The 20,313-nt window shown below is 43.6% G+C and overlaps 1 protein-coding gene across 1 annotated transcript; it reads right to left on the minus strand.

Annotated features, from left to right (window-relative positions):
- Positions 1-412: 412 nt before the first annotated feature.
- Positions 413-16,628, minus strand: LOC111850581 (aldehyde dehydrogenase 2 family member). The gene is made up of 13 exons (XM_023824608.2): positions 16,181-16,628; positions 15,363-15,467; positions 14,345-14,485; positions 12,917-12,996; positions 9,639-9,750; positions 8,663-8,791; positions 7,835-7,948; positions 5,628-5,730; positions 2,101-2,285; positions 1,842-2,006; positions 1,371-1,528; positions 994-1,108; positions 413-701 (listed from the first exon to the last, which is right to left on the minus strand). The coding sequence occupies exons 1-13, from the start codon at positions 16,295-16,297 to the stop codon at positions 669-671; spliced, it is 1,557 nt and encodes a 518-aa protein (XP_023680376.1). The 5' UTR covers positions 16,298-16,628; the 3' UTR covers positions 413-668.
- Positions 16,629-20,313: the final 3,685 nt, after the last annotated feature.

The following is a 20,313-nucleotide window of genomic DNA, read 5'->3' on the forward strand; positions in this document are numbered from 1 at the left end:
AGTCAGACACTATAAAGCCTGCGCTTCACGTTCTGAGATTTTTTTTTTTTCCTTTTTGTTTGTGGTCCATTGTCTCTGAAATAACATTGCAAGCATAGGATGTGCTCGTTTAAATACATGTGGCTAATGTGCTTTGCTGATATAGGGTAATTAGTGAATGGTTTAAGTGGGATTCATAACCTGTATGCTGCGTACCGCGGTTTACGCAGGGTTTTATAAATCTGGTTTTTACTTTTTGTAGGAAGGGCACTTTGTCGTAAGATCATTTCCTTTCCTGCAAGAATTTACTAACATTCTTTATAAATGAGTCTCCTGGTTCTTTCTAAAAGAATTGTGGTGCATTTATTAAATGTAAGGATTTAATCTAAGAGTTGGTTTCAGAAAAGAGGGAATACAAGAAAAAAAATGAAACTTGTCTATGTGAAGAGATTTATTTTGGCATGTTAATATTAAGTATAACTGTGCTTATAAAATATTGCAAAATATTATATGAAACTTGATCTTGGCAGAACACAAATCTAGGTAGAATTGAATAGAAAAAAAGTACTGTGGGAAATGTAACTCAGCATCCTAGAACGTGAACATTAAATGGAACCACATTTATCAAGTTCCCACTGCGCTACTTTCACATTTCTGCCTTTGGGAACGGAGGCTCTAGTTTAATCCGTCTAGGAATTCTTCTGTGGCACCTTGATGGTAACCTGAAATAAACAGTTACATTTATTAAAACGTACTTGATAGCTACACACTGGATGGCAGTTTGGTGCAGGTTGATGTGAATAGGTGTCATTTTCATGGGCAATTGCTTTGTCTAGAAAGTCTTTGACCAAAAGTTTGTTTTAATATCTTGAGTATCTGCCAATCAGTTTCACAAAGACATGTATAGCTAAAGCTACAGCTAGTTTTTTTTTTTACTCCTAGCAGTTTCACAGAGGTTTCACGTTTTCTTAAGTTGCATTACTCCATATGAGCATGTCTTATTCTTGGTCTCACCGTTTTCACTTCAGTGTAGTTGTCCAGACCATATTCTCCCAGTTCTCGGCCATTCCCAGAGGCTTTGTAACCTCCAAAAGGAGCCTGGACCCCAAATACGTCATAGCAGTTTATCCTAAAAAAACACAGGAAAGACGTCAGTTCAGTGGACCACTTGATGTGTGAATGGAAATGGATGTTCTTACCCAACAGGTCCAGTACTTAATTTGAATAATCTGGAAAGATGTTTTTGACGATGTTTCAAACATTGCTTGCCAAAACTGCACAATCCCGTTCAGGGAAGTGCTGATTTTTTCAACTGATAAAACGTTGGAATGGAAGACTCGTTTATAAATGCACAAAAGGCCAGTTCTCTGGCTCTCAGTCGCCTGGCCTACCATACAGTGCCTGCACGGAGACTCCCAGAGATGTAATGGGCTTTCTCTATGTCTTTGGTGAAGACAGCAGCCGCCAGTCCATATTTGGTGTCGTTGGCTCTCTCCACAACTTCTTCTATGGTCTTGAATTTCAGAATCTGCATCACCGGTCCAAAGATCTAGAGGAGGAAAGAAGTGATGCAGGAAGAGAGAGAACTTGCTCTTTAAAAGGTATAAAAGAACTGTGAAAGATGGAGGTTAAGGACATGAAGGACAGCAGTTCCGAGGACAAAAGGGTTATTTCTGTTGTACCCTTGAACAAGGTAACTAAGTTTCCTCAGTATACATACAGAGCTGTATAAATGGATATCCTTTTAAGTTGACAGCACAAAATTATAACTGCAAAAGCAGCAGAGAACAGTGGATTTGAAAGGAAGACAGCAGAGATCAGAAAGGAGGCCTGGTACCAGACAAGGTACCAGCCGCTCTTACCTCCTCCCGAGCGATGGTCATGTCGTCCTGGACGTCCCCAAAGATGGTGGGCTGGATGAAGTACCCACGGTCAGCTGCCACTCCTCCTCCGCACATAAGCTTGGCCCCCTCACGCTTCCCCGAGCTGATGTAGCCCAGAATTTTCTGGAACTGCTCCTCATCCACCTTTTCAGACAGGCAGAACTGATGAGGAGGAGGGTTCTATGACACGGTGAGGATCCACACACACGGCCCTGGGGAGCCCATACACAACCCTCACCTGAGGCCCTTGCTCTGTGCTGAGGTTGAAGGGGTCTCCCACCACCCTGCGCTTGGCTCTCTCCACGCTGCGCTCCACAAACTCTTTGTAGATGCTCTCCTGGACGAAGGTGCGAGAACCAGCACAGCAACACTGGCCCTGGTTGAAGAACAGAGCAAAGTGGGCCTGCTCCACCGCCTCGTCCACTGGCAGTGAGAGATGGACACAGACAGACACACAGACACAGAACCCGGTCAGCTACCCTGTGGCTAGTGGCGGCTGCCAACTCAAATCATTCTGTAATGCAAAACTCTGACCTGACACCCCCATATAATCTAAGATCTGATCATATACAGAGATGAGCAAAAATACATCAAAATGTATTTTGATACAAAATACCCTAATTGTAAGTATACCAAAATAAGTTTCAAAATACAGAAATGATGCAATGCATCCATGTTTTTTGTATGACAGGATTAAGTTATGGCGTACAGTGAACCCCCCCCCCCCCCATCTGCAGTGTCACTTCCTGTGGTTTGCTGCCCGCAGTCAACTGCGGTCTGTAAATTGACAATTCCAGAAATAAACAATTCATATGTTCCATTGTTATTTTGTATAGTTTTTTTTTAAATATGTATGTTTAGACAAAAACATGGTATATATAATGTTAAGTACTACTGTACAAGTAAAATTAATTAAGTGACTTGATTAAAATATGAATAGGCTACACAGCTTTACGTTGCCGTTTTGCTCTACATTACTTGTGGAACATATACACACAAACAAATGCCATAACACTGTCACAGCAGAGAGCACATACATTAAGTACCAATAATTTTTTCACTATCATCATGTCCCCGAAATGCCAGTTCCTATCAATCCTAGAATGATATTGCATCAACCAGCCTTTTCAGAACCTCAGTTTTTTCTCACTGTGTCATTTTATTTGGCTAACTGGAGATGCACACCTTTGTTGATCAATTTATCAATCCTCATTTGAGTTGCCACTTTCAACCTGAAGAAATAAGGTATACGATTCCCCCGATGGTATAAAAAAATCACGGCCCATATTGGTTCTATACAGAATGATTCTGTAATATACGGGATAGGTGCAACTCTGATTTTATTTGCAGTATACATACAGGATTATCTACAATGAACAAGAACAGTATTTACAAATCAAAATATTGGCTCTTTTACTTCAAGTACATCAACACGCTGTCCACAAACCGAGAAGGAATACAGGTGAACAACTGAATTTATCTTGCCTGATGGCTGAACTCAATCATCTTTGAATCAAAAATGTGTGAGAGCATACATAACTGGCAAGACTAGGTGAGGAACTCCTCACCTACACACACACACACACACACACACACACACACACACAGCAATCGGTACGAAGCAGGAGCCAACCAACCACTGCAGAGTGCACAGGCTGTCACACATATCGTCCATTTAGGCACTCTGATTCACTTACGTTGCATGTTTTTGAACAGTGAAAGGAAACCAGAGGATCTGCCGAAAAGCCACACACACACACTCACACACACACACACACACACACACACATACACACACACACACACACACAGGGTGATCATGCAAACTGCACAGACATAATGCGATGGAGTTCAGTGACTGCACTGCCCACTGTGCCACCCTCATCTAATTGTTTTTGCATGTTAACATCGATATGGCATTTCATGCACATGCAACTGTCATATTGCACAGACCGTGATAGTCTGCTGGTTTCAAACCATCAATAAGTTGCTCTAAAACATTTTTACGGTCATAGGAAACAAGATTAATTGATACTTTATTGATCCCCCAACTTGCTCTTTGTAGGGAAGAGTAAGCTGTCCGCGAAGGGCAGCAGCCTGTTGCGGCACCCAGGGAGCTGGGGGTTAAGGGTCTTGTTCAAGGACGTGCCGAGGCTCGAACCGGCAACCTTCCGATCACAGGCACACTGAGCCACATGCTGCAACTTTGGCATTTTAATCATGGTTTTCAACATTATGTAGTACGTTTAAGAAAACAGTCTAACGTTGACCTCCACAGCGTTTGCATGAGCTCAGCATGTGCCCTATGAGACAATCATAATCTTTCTTGTCCTTGCTGTTGGAATCAGTCACAGATCGTGTGGCACGTTTATGAGAATTTTAAGAAAAATTTGTAAAGGAATAAGAACTGGTTGCAAAAAGACATTTGTCTTTGGCTGTATGGGAATATTTTGTATTCTATATAGATGATAGTGAGCAAAAGCAAGTGCTATGTGTCTGTTGGCACAACTAACAGGAACAGCACCAACTTATGTGACAGTCCCTTGATCTGTAGTGTCATTTCCTTAGAGTCACTGTGGTTGTGCTGTGGTGATATTAAAGATCTGTTTCGCAATACTGACAGACAACTGCATTTTCATTCACTTTAAAGATGAACTGCTCCCCCACAAATGATACTTTCGCTCTTCATTTGAACCCTCATCCACTATGCGCCGTCTTCTTTCCACCATATTACCAAGTAACTGAGAAGGAAAATTTTAATCGATGCTTTTTAATAAAAGAGTAATTGAGTTTAATTGAGTGATCGTGACAACTCTAATTGCATTACTGTAATTAAGTAATTTTTCTGGATTTCACATTCCGCACCCTCTGGAAAAAAAAATAATTTGCGAGAAACATGCAGCAAACATGTGTTTAAGACTGCATGATTCTGGGTAATATATGAATCACAATTTATTTTCCACTCAGAATCAAGATGACATTTTTCTCTACTATTCTTGAATAATATTCAGACAGTCCTCACTTAACAACTGAGTTCCATTCCTACGACTAGGTCGTTAAGTGAATTACGTGTGCCGCAAGCCTCACATCACCAAGCACAATGCCAAGCAGTAAATTTAGTAGTGTAAGTAACATCACCACTGGACTCTGGAGCAGTGCAAATGTGTTCTATGGAGTAACAAATTGCGCTACTCTGGCATTCTGGTGGACGAGTTTGAGTTGCAGATGCCAAAAGAATGTTACCTGCCTGACTGCATTGTGCCAATTGTAACATTTGTTGGAGGGATAATGGTATGGGGTTGTTTTTCAGGGGTTTAGCTAGGCCCCTTAGTTCCAGTGAAGGGAATTCTTAGTGCTACAGCATACAAAGACATTTTGGACAATTCAACATTGTTGGACTAATTTGGGGAAGGCCCTTTTCTGTTCCAACATGACTGTGCCCTAGTGCACAAAACAAAGTCCATAAAGACATGGTTGACTGAGTTTGTTGTGTAAGAACTTGACTGGCCAGCACAGGCCTCTGACCTCAACCCCATCAAATACCTTAAGAATGAACTATAACAGAGATCGCGAGTCAGTGTCTAACCTCACAAATGCTCTTCTGGATGAATGGGCAAATATTCCCACACACACACTCCAAAATCTTGTGGAAAGTCCTCCCAGAAGTGTGGCAGCTGTTACAGCTGTAAAGGGGGACCACCTCCATACTGATGTCTTTCTTAGTATGTGGTGCTGTGTCAAATGTTTATGTGACAATTGACTTACTGTTGGCATCAGACATGATGATGTTGGGACTCTTCCCCCCCAGCTCCAGGGTCACCTTCTTCAGGTTGCTGCTGCCGGAGGCCTGCTGGATGAGGTGGCCCACCTGAGACCAATGGGAAGATCCGAATCACTAACGGCGACAAGCAGCCAAGCACACATTCCCTCAACGACAATTCTGCTTTGGGCACTAGTGAAGATTGAGTGCCATTAAAATCTATTACAGGCTAACATGAAATATTTTTAATATTATTAAGCTTAGGTGCAGCATTAATTTAACACACCTGATACAGATAATCAGGCCCTTCAGCGGCATCTCAGTGTTAGGGCCAGTTATGCTGAAGCTAAGCTCTACAGGGTGGTAGGTCTGCAGGAGCAGGCATGAGCAGCCCTGTTTGACACCCTGTGACTGGGCACCTTTGGAAGGGCTTAAGTTTCATTTTAAGCCAGTTCTGGCAACCCAGTGTACCTACAAATGTCTAAAGACAGAAATTCAGGTACCCCTAACTGGACTGATTTGCTAAGCCTAGACTTAACATCTACCAATTAAATACCGGAATGGCTGCAGGTTTACGTCACAAAGGAACTCAGCTTTTGTACCAGATGTCAATAAATCAAACTAGTGCAGGACTGTGAATTAGTAAATTATTATTATGCAATAATATAAAAAGGTTATTCTGTTTGGATCAAGGTTCGCTGACTCCCAGGTACTTTGGCAATTATTTCTATGCATCACGTTCTACAAGCTATGTGGGGAAATCACTTTATTGGTATGAAATTGGGCCTTTACTGGTGTTCACCTTTGCCACTGTCTTCTGTTGATAGTGCCAAGTTTAAAGTATTTTTCCCACCCACTTTCGGTATCCCTTTGAAATAGTTAAAAATAACATTAGATATTTACTGTTTACAGTAATTTTGCTCTTTTTCAGACTCTAACTATTTAGGATGATATTGGAGAAGTTTGTCTTTGGTATCCACTTGCTATTTATGTATTTCTACATGTATATGTGAGACTACAAGTGATAATGTATGTAATGTACCCATCTTTGTATGTATGTTTAGCAATGGATACATAGAGGCCTACAATGTACGCGGCTTCCCCTTTTAGTTATTATCTCTGTCATTTTTTACTAATGTTTTTTTTGGCCCATGTGAGCAAACCCTATGTTATGGGGGAGAGGTGGGGGTTGTTCGCTGTTCATACCATGTTAAAGGGAAAAATGGGGAAATGTCTGCAAAATGCTCATTGTACTCAATTTTATTGACATTTCCAATAAAAAATAACATTATATTACAAATCCTCATATCAAATGACAAAACCCCAAAACAATCTGTACCATACCTGACACTAGTTTTGTTCTGTGCAATGGCTTAAACAGTTTGTGTGCATTTGGTGCTATGAAATAAGATTCTCGCACATAATCTAAAGATTTGCTTAGCGTCCTGAGGCTTTTTGCACAGTAAAGAAGCCCTATATCTCACTTTTGTTCCAGAGTTATCCAGAAAGCACCTGGAATTTTGTTTTGACGGCCTATTTTCATTCTTCTAGGAAAGGATCAGGTATCCAGTTTCATAAATTTGCATAAAATATGTGACTGAATGGTATTATATTTCAGTTGAAAGATATTAACCAACTAACAATTAGACAGTTTACAAATTCTCACAGGTTTATAAATTCCTATGCATTCTCCTGAAATGTATTTTTTTTTAGATTCTGAAACAAGTCTGCTAAAAATGTTCATATCTATTACCACTGTGAGCATATAAGGTCTTCTGGCACTGATCTGGGAACAGCGTTTCTTCGTACATTGGACTGTGGGTGCACTGAACTTTCCAGCGGAGGGACAAAGTTGAAGTTATCCAACAGAATTCTGGATAGTTCATAAGTTACTGGCTGCAGATTTACACAGGCGATTTTAGTTAAGATTATTGCCAACAGTACAGCTAATGAATGCTTGTTGTTCATAATGTTTGACTGGAAATCACTATCATAGATGTTTTGTTTACTGTGCCTTGTCTTCCTGTGTCTGTATTTGGGTTAATTTTTTGCTGTAGATTATCATGCTACTACTGCTAATGCCTTAACCTCCTTACTAATCAGTGTGGGGTCAACACTGTCAGTATTTGCCAAAACGTATATATAGCCCATGTGGTAATACTGCAAGCTACACTTGCTCACATTACAAATAGTTCATGTGTGTGGAGCTCACCTCTGTGGAGCCTGTGAAGGCCACCTTGTCGACGTCCATGTGAGAGGTGATGGCCGCCCCGGCAGTGGGACCCATCCCAGAGATGATGTTCACCACTCCAGCTGGGAAGCCGACCTGCCAACACACAGGGAGTCACCCATCCTGTCATTTCAGGTGTCCATCCAGAGCTGAAACTGACTGGAAATACTCATATTTCCCATGAGTCTCAGTAAATTTACGATAAAATGACCAGTGTTACTGGATATCATGTCAAAGTGCCTTTCCATGCATGAGAAACAAGACTTACAAAATGGCAAAACAGAAAACAGTTGTAAATGTACAATTATGTATGTTTTTCAAAATTTAATGCCAAGATAGCATCTATCGCTGTCATGACAAGAACTAGGTTCAGTCAATAAATGTTCATATAGCGATTTGAACCAGATGAAATTGGACACACACACATTCATATTTTACAAACAGATAAAAGAACTGATATATAAATGGATAAATATCAAGATGTCTAGTAAAATTAAAAAGATAAAAATGCTTAAATAAAATACACAACAAGTGCAACACTAAGGCATGCAATAAAAAAAGAAGAGAGAATTGTTATCTAATGGAATGAATGGCAAAAGTCTTCAGTTATCAATGAGTGTTAAGCCAGTAGTAACATTTCTTCTGTCATTGTGCTCATTACTGTCACTGTCGTGTAGATTAATGCCCAAGCAGCAAAGTCCAGCTGGACAACAGAACAGGAAGGATTATCAGCAGATGAAGGCCGGTGCCGTTGGCGCTCGGCCAAAGGGGAGCCGCCCCCCCCCCCCCCTGGTTCAGAGAGACGCCCACCTCCTTGATGAGGTGAGCCACATAGAGAGCGGTGAGGGGAGTCTGCTCTGCCACCTTCATGACCACCGTGTTCCCCGTGGCTAAAGCTGGGCCCAGCTTCCAGGCCTGCATCAGCAGAGGGAAGTTCCACTGCAGAGATGATGGGGGGGGGGGTCAAATCAACAAGCAGACTCAATAATAATAATAGCAACAACAATATTAATAATAATTTATTATAAGTTGCTTATTATAATAATATTAATGATGATAATATTAATAACAATAATATTAATGTTATAATTATATCTGTACAATTGGATATTTTAGTTCTGCAGCCTAAACGCAATGGCCATCCCGGGACACAAACCATCAACCTTATTGTTACCAGTTACACTACGACACACATAAAATTAATGTGAGATTGTATAATAATATTGGGCCACCGTTTAGGTCAGCAGGAGTTTGTGCTAGCGTGCAGTAGGATGTGGGCTCGGATCCCTTGCCCGCCAATCATACCACTGTTTGGCCCTTTGGCAAAGCCATTAACGCCAACTGCTCCAGAGGTACGGGAGGTTGGCTGGGCCTGTGTTCTGATCCCTAGATTTCTTCACTGGGACGTCACTTAGTTACACAGATTAATGTGAAGTCTGTGCTTAGCTGCAGTCTCTCTAGCTCCTCCATGTAAACCTGCCCCCCTGTGCTCATCCTGCTGCCACGTGCTGGTTTTTGCGCTGGTGCTTCAAATGGCTTCACTAAAGCAGAGTGCAGTATAACAGCTCCCTTAGTACGGATCTCCATCCGATGCAGAGAGACACAGCAGCACCACTTCAGATACAGAGACTGACCAGCAGTGGGATGATACGAACATGGCTGGCAGGGTGAAGCCACGCTATAAATACACAAAGAGGAATGCACTGCATGATGGGATGGCCACTGGCCATTCTCCTGAGCCAGATCATATGCTGGCACCCCATCACCAAGCACCCAGATATCTTACTGGGATGATCTGGCCACAGACACCAATGGGCTCGTGTCGGGTGTAGCAGAAGTAGTCCCCGTCGATGGGGATGGTCTTCCCCTCCCACTTGTCTGCCCAGCCAGCATAATACCTGCAGCATTACAGATATGCGGTCAGGCTACCTGATGTCTTTACATGGTTTCTTCTGGTTAAGGATACGGCTGGGTGGGGGGCCTGCCTCAGTCCCCCATCACCCTGTACTGGGTTACTGATTGCAAGATGGCTGGATAATTATGATTACTGACAATATCAAAACAATTTTTAAGCATACACTCAATTCCAGGGCGGCACAGTGGGGCAGTGGTTAGCACTGTTGCCTCATGCCTGTGGGACCTGGGTTCAAGGCCCTACCAGGGTTCCATGTGTTTGGAGTTTGAATGTTCTTCCCATGTTGTTGTGTGGTTTGCTCTGGGTACTCCACCCATGGTCCAGAAACATGGTGAGACTATGTGTGAGTGTGCCCTGTCCTGGGTTGTTCCCTACCATGTGCCCATAGGCTCTGGACCCAAACCCTGAATAGCAGTTTCAGAAAATGGATGGACAGCCAATTCCAGAAAAATGGGCACCCTTCATGTAAAAATGAATACATAAAAGTGACCACACACGATATTTTGTGCTTCAGCAACTGGGTAAAGCTCCATGCTTTTCAAACTTCTTTATTATGGCCCTGATTGTGCTTGCTGGTAATGCCTATTTTTTGTAGCCATTCCCCAATCTATGCAGCTCAACACCTTTTTTCTCATTTGAATTGAGTGCTCTTTGACTTCACCCATGTTAAAAAATGACAAAGGATTTTACCTGTGTGTTACCTCATATTTTTACCCCAGTGAAACAAAAAATGGCCACAGACAACACTTCCTATACACCAAAAGTTCCTAGACACTAAAAGCAACATTAAACATTTTTTCCCCAAACATTAAATTTCATCCATCCATCCATCCATCCATTTTCTCCCGCTTATCCAAGGTCAGGTCGCGGGGGCAGCAGTCTCAGCAGGTAAACCCAGACTTCCCTCTCCCCGGCCACTTATCCAGCTCCTCTGGGGGAATCCCGAGGCGTTCCCAGGCTAGCCGAGAGACATAGTCCCTCCAGCATGTGCTGGGTCTTCCCCGGGGCCTCCTCCCAGTGGGACATGCCCGGAACACCTCACCAGGGAGGCGTCCAGGAGGCATCCTAATCAGATGCCCGAGCCACCTCATCTGGCTCCTCTCAATGCAGAGGAGCAGCGGCTCTACTCTGAGTCCCTCCCGAATGACCGAGCTCCTCACCCTATCTCTAAGGGAGAGCCCAGCCACCCTGCGGAGGAAACTCATTTCGGCCGCTTGCACTCGCAATCTCGTTCTTTCGGTCACTACCCACAGCTCGTGACCATAGGTGAGGGTAGGAACGTAGGTCGACTGGTAAATCGAGAGCTTTGCCTTTTAGCTCAGCTCCTTCTTCACCACGACAGACCGATGCAGCGCCCGCATCATTGCTGACGCTGCACCGATCCGCCTGTCAATCTCCCGTTTCATCCTTCCCTCACTCGTGAGCAAGACTCCGAGATACTTAAACTCCTCCACTTGGGGAAGGACCTCCTCCCCGACCCGGAGAGAGCATTCCACCCTTTTCCGGCTGAGGACCATGGTCTCAGATTTGGAGGTGCTGATTCTCATCCCAGCCGCTTCACACTCGGCTGCGAACTGCCCCAGTGAGAGCTGAAGGTCACGGTCCGATGAGGCCAACAGAACCACATAATCTGCAAAAAGCAGAGACCTGATCCAGAGGTCACCAAACCGGACACCCTCAACGCCCTGGCTGCGCCTAGAAATTCTGTCCATAAAAACTATGAAAAGAATCAGTGACAAAGGGCAGCCCTGACGGAGTCCAACCCTCACTGGAAACAAGTCCGGCTTATTGCCGCCCATGCGGACCAAGCTCTGGCACCGGTCATACAGGGACCGAACAGCCCTTAAAAGGAAGCCCGGCACCCCATACTCCCGGAGCACCCCCCACAGGACTCCCCAAGGGACACGGTCGAATGCCTTCTCCAAGTCCACAAAACACATGTAGACTGGTTGGGCAAACTCCCATGAACCCTCCAGAACCCTGCCGAGAGTATAGAGCTGGTCCACTGTTCCACGGCCGGGGTGAAAACCACACTGCTCCTCCTGAATCCGAGGTTCGACAATCCGGCGGACCCTCCTCTCCAGAACCCCCGAATAGACCTTACCAGGGAGGCTGAGGAGTGTGATCCCCCTATAGTTGGAGCACACCCTCTGGTCCCCCTTCTTAAAGAGGGGGACCACCACCCCGGTCTGCCAGTCCAGAGGCACCGCCCCCAATGTCCACACGATGCTGCAGATGCGTGTCAGCCAGGACAGCCCCACAGCATCCAGAGCCTTAAGGAACTCTGGGCGGATCTCATCCACCCCCGGGGCCCGGCCACCGAGGAGCTTTTTAACCACCTCAGCAACCTCCACCCCAGAGATAGGGGAGTCCACACCCAAGTCCCCATACTCTGCTTCCACATTGGAAGACGTGTCGGTGGGATTGAGGAGGTCTTCGAAGTACTCCCTCCACTGACCCAAAACGTCCCGAGTTGAGGTCAGCAGCACCCCATCCCCACCATAAACAGTGTTGATGTTGCACCGCTTTCCCGCCCGGAGCCGCCGGATGGTGGACCTGAATCGCCTCGAAGCCGTCTGGAAGACGTTTTCCATGGCCTCGCCAAACTTCTCCCAAACCCGAGTTTTTGCCTCAGCGACCGCCGAAGCCACACCCCGCTTGCCCTGCCGGTACCTGTCAGCTGCCTCTGGAGTCCCACAGGCTAGAAAGGCCCGATAGGACTCCTTCTTCAGCTTGACGGCATCCCTCACCACTGGTGTCCACCAGCAGGTTCGGGAATTGCCGCCGCGACAGGCACCTGCCACCTTACGGCCACAGCTCCGGTCAGCCACCAAACTCCAGTCCTGGAGGGCCGGAGCCCTACACATTTTTGGGTTCACCCTCATTTAACACACCTGATTCAACTCTTTGCACCTCCTTGTGCTAATTACCGCACAGCCCTCGAGCTGAATCTATTGAGGTGGAACAAGGAACGAACAAAGGAAAACAGGGCTCCATCCCCCCAGGACTAGAGTTTGACATCCCTGGTCTATGTGTTTGATGATGACATTACAAATACGGAAAAAAATACTGGAAAGGTTTTTTTTCTATATTGATGACATCACAAATACAACTGATTACGAAGACTGGGGCACGATGGTCAGTCTCACCTGAAGCACTTCACTACATGAGGCAGGTCTACGGAGTAAGCCACTGCATACGGCTTGCCGTTGTCCAGAGTCTCCAGCTCCTTCACACAGAGGAAACAGCTTTTAAGAATACACAGACATAAAGGCCACACGGTGGATTAAACAATGCAAAATGCAGAGAGATTTGCAGGTTTGGCTGAAATACCTTGCAGTGTTTCCCCTAGGTCTACAGCTTTGGGGGGGGGGGGCAGTCAGACAGCGACAGGATTCATGGTGTTCATGTGTTTCTTTTAATGACAGCAGTCAATATAACAACTGAACTAAACATCAGAACATTTATTTTTATGACAATTATCCACAGTGTGCAGCTTTTGTCACTGCAGTGTAATGCTTTTCAGGTGGTTGACGCGACATATTTTCTGACGCGCGCTCTCTGTCCACTGGTGGGAGTGTGCTCACCTGTGTGTGCACGAACGTGTCTGTGCACACGCATCGGGGCGAAACTCCGCCATGCGCGATACAGAAAGCAGAGGAGGATTGTAAACATGCAACCGTGTAGAGACAAAAATGACAAGCTGTGGTGTAAATAAGATAAATAACATAAGGCTATTTAGTTTGTTTAATAAAAGGACAATGTATGGACCTGTTCTATAGGAAAGGTAACATTAAATGACTTCTGTTGTGATCTGGCGCTATATAGAAAATAAAATGAAATGAAATTAACTTGACCTTCAAGGGGGGTGGAAGGTGCCATTAGGGGGGGGGGGGCACCCCCCTAATATAATGGTAGGGGAAACACTGCCTTGAGAGTTTCATGTTTGGTCATTTAATTTCCTCTATAATTTTTTCATAGTCAGATTAGGTCTGGTTATAAAGTCAGAACCAATTAACCACAAACCTGGGCTGGTTTCAGTTCTGACCCACTCAAAGACATTAGAGCTGTATAAGGACCTCAGCAAACCTGGCACCTCAAAATGCCGGGTCACCCTGATGGACAGTGTGGATCAGGTTCTAGGCGACGTGACCTTACAGACGGTGCCGTCACGCCCCGACTGGCTCCCAATCCATCACGCACGCACACACGCACGCACGCACGCACGCACGCACACACACACACACACACACACACACTTTGGGCTCACTGTCAGGGTTCTGTATACAATGCGAATACTAAAATGGCAACCTTGGATTCTGCACTTAAACTGGAGTTCTGCCAAATAAACTTTCCCTCTGCACTTTTTGCAGCCAGCAGTTTCAGGAGGAAAACATGACAATCTTTGTCTTCCACCATTTCTATAATCACACTACCTGAAATAATCTATGAACGAGATAGAAATAGTGGTCCGGCTCCTATTCTTATCACAGACTACCCCTGATCCTGGAAGATCGTGCAGATCCATTGGGAATCCCTGCCCTCAGGCTTTCAGAGGGACGGCCCAGAACTCTTACGGCCAGGTAAGCGGCGTCCTGCTCGATTCTGTCGGCCAGGCGGTTTAGGAGCAGCCCTCGATCTGAGGCATCCATCCGGCGCCACGGAGACCCGAGCCGAAAGGCATCCTTGGCTGCTTTGACTGCCTTATCGACATCCCCCTGAAAGAAAAGAAAAATCAAAGCATAATCTACAGACAAAGTCCATTTCATTTAGCCGATTCCAAAAGTAAAGCTGCCATTTAAAAGGTCCCTTCAGGCAAAGCAGGGCAACTTTATCTGTACAGCACACTGAATACACAGAAGCAATTCCAGGTTAAGTTAAAAACTACAGCAAAAAACAATTAAATACATTAATAAGGCATGATAATAGGTTATTAAATATAGCACAAATATAGTAAAAATAAAGTGCAGTGCAGCACCCAAATTAATAAAAGGTAAAGATGAATAAAACGTTTTTCGTCTTAATTAAAATGTGTCTACTGTTGCTGCACATCTAAGCTTTACTGGGGAGCTGATTCCAGCTGTGGGAAACACAGCGGCCAAGAGCCATGTCACCATGCCTGAGTCACCCTCACTCTGGGCACTAGCAGCTCATCAGCCCCTGGAGACCTAAAACACGTAGTATGTTTTACTCTCCCAGTATGTCTGAGATTGTGGGACTTATACATGAGAAGCCATAATTAATCATGGAACTAACTGAGGGCCTGGCAAGTGCAGTGATGCGTTCACTTTTCTTGGATTTAAGCAGCACCATTTTGAATGAGTTGCAACTGTTTAATAGTCCTATATTAATGTTAGTGTCAATACAATAATGCATATATGTAGTTAGATGCATAGCAAGTCTTTATAACATAGATGAAAAACATGTCCATTGGACATAATTCACTGTAAGACAAAACAATGCATAAAAGCAAAACATAGTGGTTATCAGCTCAGCCTTTACAATGCAGTAGAATCTAAATTAGTTTCACTGAAAAGAATTCTCTGGAACTTTCCAGAATAGAGACCAAACACCATGTGACTGGCGAGCACAGACCTTGTCCCCCTCTGCCACCTGGCAGATGACTTCGCCGGTAGTTGGGTTTATGGTGGGGAAGGTCTTCTTGCTCACAGAATCATGCCACTCGTTGTTGATGAAGAGCTGTGGGAAAAGTCCAACATATAAATCTTTTACTGAAAAGATGCATTAAAAATCCAAGACACTCTTTGCAACTCTAAGAGCTTCAGGGAAAGAGGAAACCTGACGGCTTAGTCCGAACTCTTCAAATCACTCCCCTTCCCCCTCAAAAAAAGAAAAAGAAAAAAAGAAAAAGAAAAACTGAAATCAAAACAAAAACTAGAACACTTCCTTCATTATCTTTGGGGCAAACTTTTAAATCATACGTGCATGAACAGTATTTCCGCAAGTGCGAACGGGAAGAAGGGGAATATTTGATTAGGATCTTGTAACATGTTCCTTAGGAATTGTCGTAGTCGAATCTAAGAAGAATCACAAATACAAAAACATGATTCTATCTTTACTACAACTTAAGTATATATAACTACTGTATATGTACCTTCAGGGCGTTCCACAAAACAAGTTTACGAAACTACGGTCCAAATGTCTAGAGCTGACAATCGAGTGCGTTCGAATATTTTTACTGCGCATAAGTAGTTTGGTATCAAGTCCAAACTATACACTACATGACAAAAAAATAATGCATGATGTCAAAACTGTGAACCGCTGTAAATAAAATTAATGGTGTACATTATGTGTTTTTTTTTGCCGTGTTTGACTGTTTCTAGCATGTCGGCAGAAACGTGCACGCAGGCATTATCGCATTTTTAGCAGTAAACATATGTGAGCTGGCGTACCTTGTTGAAATGCACTGGAGGCTGGGTGCTGGGGGCTGGAATCGCCGCCGCCGAGTAGAAGCAGGCCGGCATGCGCGCGATGGCCGGGGAGATCCGCGATAAGGTGCAGCGCAGCATGTTTTCCTCTCTTGCAAAGACGTCAAAATGCAAACAGCTTCGTGTGAGAACTGGTAAAAATATTTTGTCACCCAGCCTCGCCTCTCGTCCTGCCTCAGGTCAGATTTGCCGCGGGGATGACAGATAGGCAGCCGATCCGGGTATTTACGAAACGTCAGGGCTTTCTGCACATTCACCGCTGGCGAAAACACGATCGAGTGTGTCCTATAGATCAAATTTCAGAAGTGCATATATCACCACTGAAATGGAGCCCACGTAACACATATCTGCACTCATTTTCGCACTAAATACTTTTGTCGGCATAGCAATGTGGCGGCTTTTAGCTATTAGCCATGCTAATAGTTTTCTCCAGGGATCATAAATCTGTCGTGGCAATGTGAGGTGTGAAATGTGCGGTAAAAATAAACTATGTAGGGCAAATTTTTGAATACCATGAGCGTGGTTAAAAAAGAAAACACATTTTGATCTAAACGGCAGTCAGAATTCGTTATTGTGTTGACCCCTGGTTGTGTTTACATAACTGTCTTGTCCGATATCAGTCTTTGCTGCTGCGAGGTACAGTTTGAGCTCAGCATTGTAGCCTGGGATGGCGATCATGTCGGGGAGTAAGGTCAAAGACACGTACTGTTCGTGGATCTGTGTCAGACAGGGGCGTCAGAAGCATTTTGAATGTGTGTGTGTGTGGGGGGACACACACACTGGCACAAAACTAATATTTTTTGTTAAATGTGAGGGGGTCCAAACGAATTTAATGGCATGGTGTCGGGCGACATACTTGAAGAGATCTGTCGTGATTTACAAGTTTAACATCTAATTCCTTGTCACTACGTTCACTATCCCTATACCCTTCTACAGTAAGTGCAGTTGGGGCTGCAAATATTGTTGTTTCCGGTAATGCATGTAAATGCATAACACAAAAATTGACTGCCAGATGGTATTTTGTAAAGACACATTCATGTTTTCTAATTTTCATGAAATATTTGTTTACCATCATGATTGAATAAACCTTTTCATTTCTCAGCCCAAGGCTTCAATGGTTTGCATGTATTTCTTGCATTTTGAGAGCACAGAAGTGTCCAGCGTGCTCCAAAGATCACGAAACCCATCCAAATGTCCTCAACTGGAAATTTCATCTGAGGGAAGGGATTAATAGTAATTTGTTAATACTTACTCAGGGTAGGCAACTTTGGTCAGCTGGCTGGTGTGAGATTTTCAGTTCGAGACAAGTCTGCACACACATTTACATGTATGTAACAGTTTTATTACCTTGTAGTCTGTAGGGTTTGCAAACTACCTCAAAGATTTTGATGTAGCTAGTTTTAAGTTTATAATAGAATAATATAGATTTGCCACAAGATTTCTTGCGTGAGCATCTGAAAGCGTGTCACGCCAGATGCGTGAGAGATGGCAGCCCTGCTCACGGGAAACACTCACAATAGCCAAGAAAATGGTAATAAGAAGGTTAGAAAGTCAGTGATAATTGGGAATGTAATAGATAGAAGAGAACAAAACCCCCTTTGGCTGTGCTGCAAACAGGCTTGTGCAGAAAGACCTGAGTGACCAGAGGAGGAAGCAAGATTGTTGAGGTCTTTATGAATAACATGATTGCATTACTTAACAGGAAGCCATTGGAAATGACGAAAACAGGACTGAGTGTCATTGAGTAGAATGGCGAATGTAGCTTAGGGAGCAAGCAGGCGCTCATAGCCACCTTGTTTACCTAAAGAACTGTCCAGCAAATAATAAGGTTACAGCTGCACACAGATGTTGCAAATAAGCACCAAAATGTCAAAGGAAGCATGCAAAAAAGCCAAAATTTCAGGATTACGTATTTAGCAGATACGTTTATCCAAAGTGACATACAACAATGGTGGGATCATTCAGCCAACCATGGGATAACTGAACTTCCATCATTTTTTTACTTGCCTGTTGCTCCTCTAAGTGGGTGATCGACTATTTGGGCTAACCTGTATTAAAGATCTTAAGAAACCAATTCCGGGTACTTTAAACTATGTTGTTTCTAACTCTGTATTTCATCAGGCAACCACTCAGTCCTTTCCAGCATATGGAAAAAGGAGTCATATAGCATATAAGGCCCAACAGCTGCTTAGACCTACCCATGGTCCTTTGCAACCTGAATATTATTACTGACACCGAAGCTTGGAAAAGTGTCAGCTGAGACAAACTGGAGAGAGACAAAGAGCCAACAAAAATGAAGAGTATAAAAGGAACAGGCCAAACAGTCATGCGAAACATTGCAAGAATAAGAATAGTAATTCATGCAAAAAAGGTAAAGTAATTCATTTACTTTAAGTAATTCAAACAGGAAAGGCAGGAGGAGAGGACATAACTGAAATGCCTAACAATACATTAATATGGGATTAGCTAACATTGTACCTGGGAGCATGATCTTGGATTATGGGAACATCACGAGGGAAGTGATGGCTGCATAAATAGGGGGCACTATTCATTCTCTGAAACTGCTTGTCCTATACTGGGTCACTTAAAAATGCAGGAAATTAATAGGAAATATAGCTAAATCAATAGGAATTAGCCATTGACAAAATGAGAAATAATCATTTTTGAAATTAAAATAATAGTTGTGTTCTTTAAACTTTCACACTTCAAGCTTTTGTCAGAGTCCTCCATTTGCAGTAATTACAGCCTTGTAGACCTTGGGCATTCTACATGTCAGTTTATTGAGGTAACCTGATGAGATTTCACCCCGTGCTTCCTGAAGCATCTCCCACAAGTTGGATACACTTGATGGGCACTTCTTACGTACCATTCAGTCAAGCTGCTTCCATAACAGCTCAATAGAGTTGCGATCCGGTGACTGTATTGGCCACTCCATTATACACAGAATACCAGCTGAATGCTTCTTCCCTAAATAGTTCTTGCATAGTTTGAAGCTGTGTTTGGGTCATTGTCCTGTTTTAGGACGAAACTGGCTCCAATGAAGCGCCGTCCACAGAGTATGGCATGGTGTCGCAAAATGGAGTGATAGCCTTCCTTCTTAACGATCCCTTTACCCTGTACAAATCTCCCAGTTTACCATCACCAAAGCAACCCCAGACCATCACACTGCCTCCACCATGCCTGACAGATGTCACGCACTCCTCCAGCATCTTTTTATTTGATCTGTCTCACAGACATTCTTGTGATCCAAACATCTCAAACTTAGATGCATCTATCAATAGCACTTTTTCCCAGTCTTCCTCTGTCCAGTGTCTGTTCATTTGCCCATCTGTGTCTCTTCTTTTTATTGGCCATTCTGAGATATAAGAGGGCACCGTAATAGCCCAACCCTTTGTTGTCTGTATTTAAACGCCAGGAGTATTAGGAATAAAATTCATGATTTAGAGGCTTTTATCTCATCGGACTCTTATGATATTATAGGAATAACTGAAACGTGGTTGAGAGAAAAGGATGGACAAGAATATAATATGGATGGTTACACGTTGTTCCGTAAAGACCGTATAGGTAAGAAGGGAGGTGGTGTTGCAGTATATGTAAAGGAAAACTTGCAGGCAAGGGAGCTTACTGATATAAGTAAAAGTACGGAAGCTATATGGGTAAAATTAGATGCTAAAAACTCAAATAGCCTAATTGTCGGTGTTTGTTACAGAGCACCTAATGTAGCTGCTGAGGAAAGCAGATTGTTATACAGTGATATTAGGATTATGAGCAATAAAAATGATGTGGTAGTTATGGGTGATTTTAATCTACCGGGAATGCAGTTGGACATTGTTGCTGGCTCTTCTGAAAATGAACTGGAGATGGTGGAATTAGTACAGGATTGTTTTTTTACTCAGTTTGTTAACACCCCTACCAGGGGAGATGCCATTCTTGATCTTGTTTTCTCTAATAACCAGGACAGGATTGGTAAATTAGACGTTTTAAAACCACTTGACAGTAGCGATCATAACATGGTTAAATTTGAGGTTAAGTTTAGTGCCCGAAGAGCAAAGTCCAAATCAAAAATATATAATGTTAGGAAGGCTAACTTCAATTGT

The sequence above is a fragment of the Paramormyrops kingsleyae genome, chromosome 2 (genome assembly GCF_048594095.1).
Source record: "Paramormyrops kingsleyae isolate MSU_618 chromosome 2, PKINGS_0.4, whole genome shotgun sequence".
Taxonomy (NCBI): Eukaryota; Metazoa; Chordata; class Actinopteri; order Osteoglossiformes; family Mormyridae; genus Paramormyrops; species Paramormyrops kingsleyae.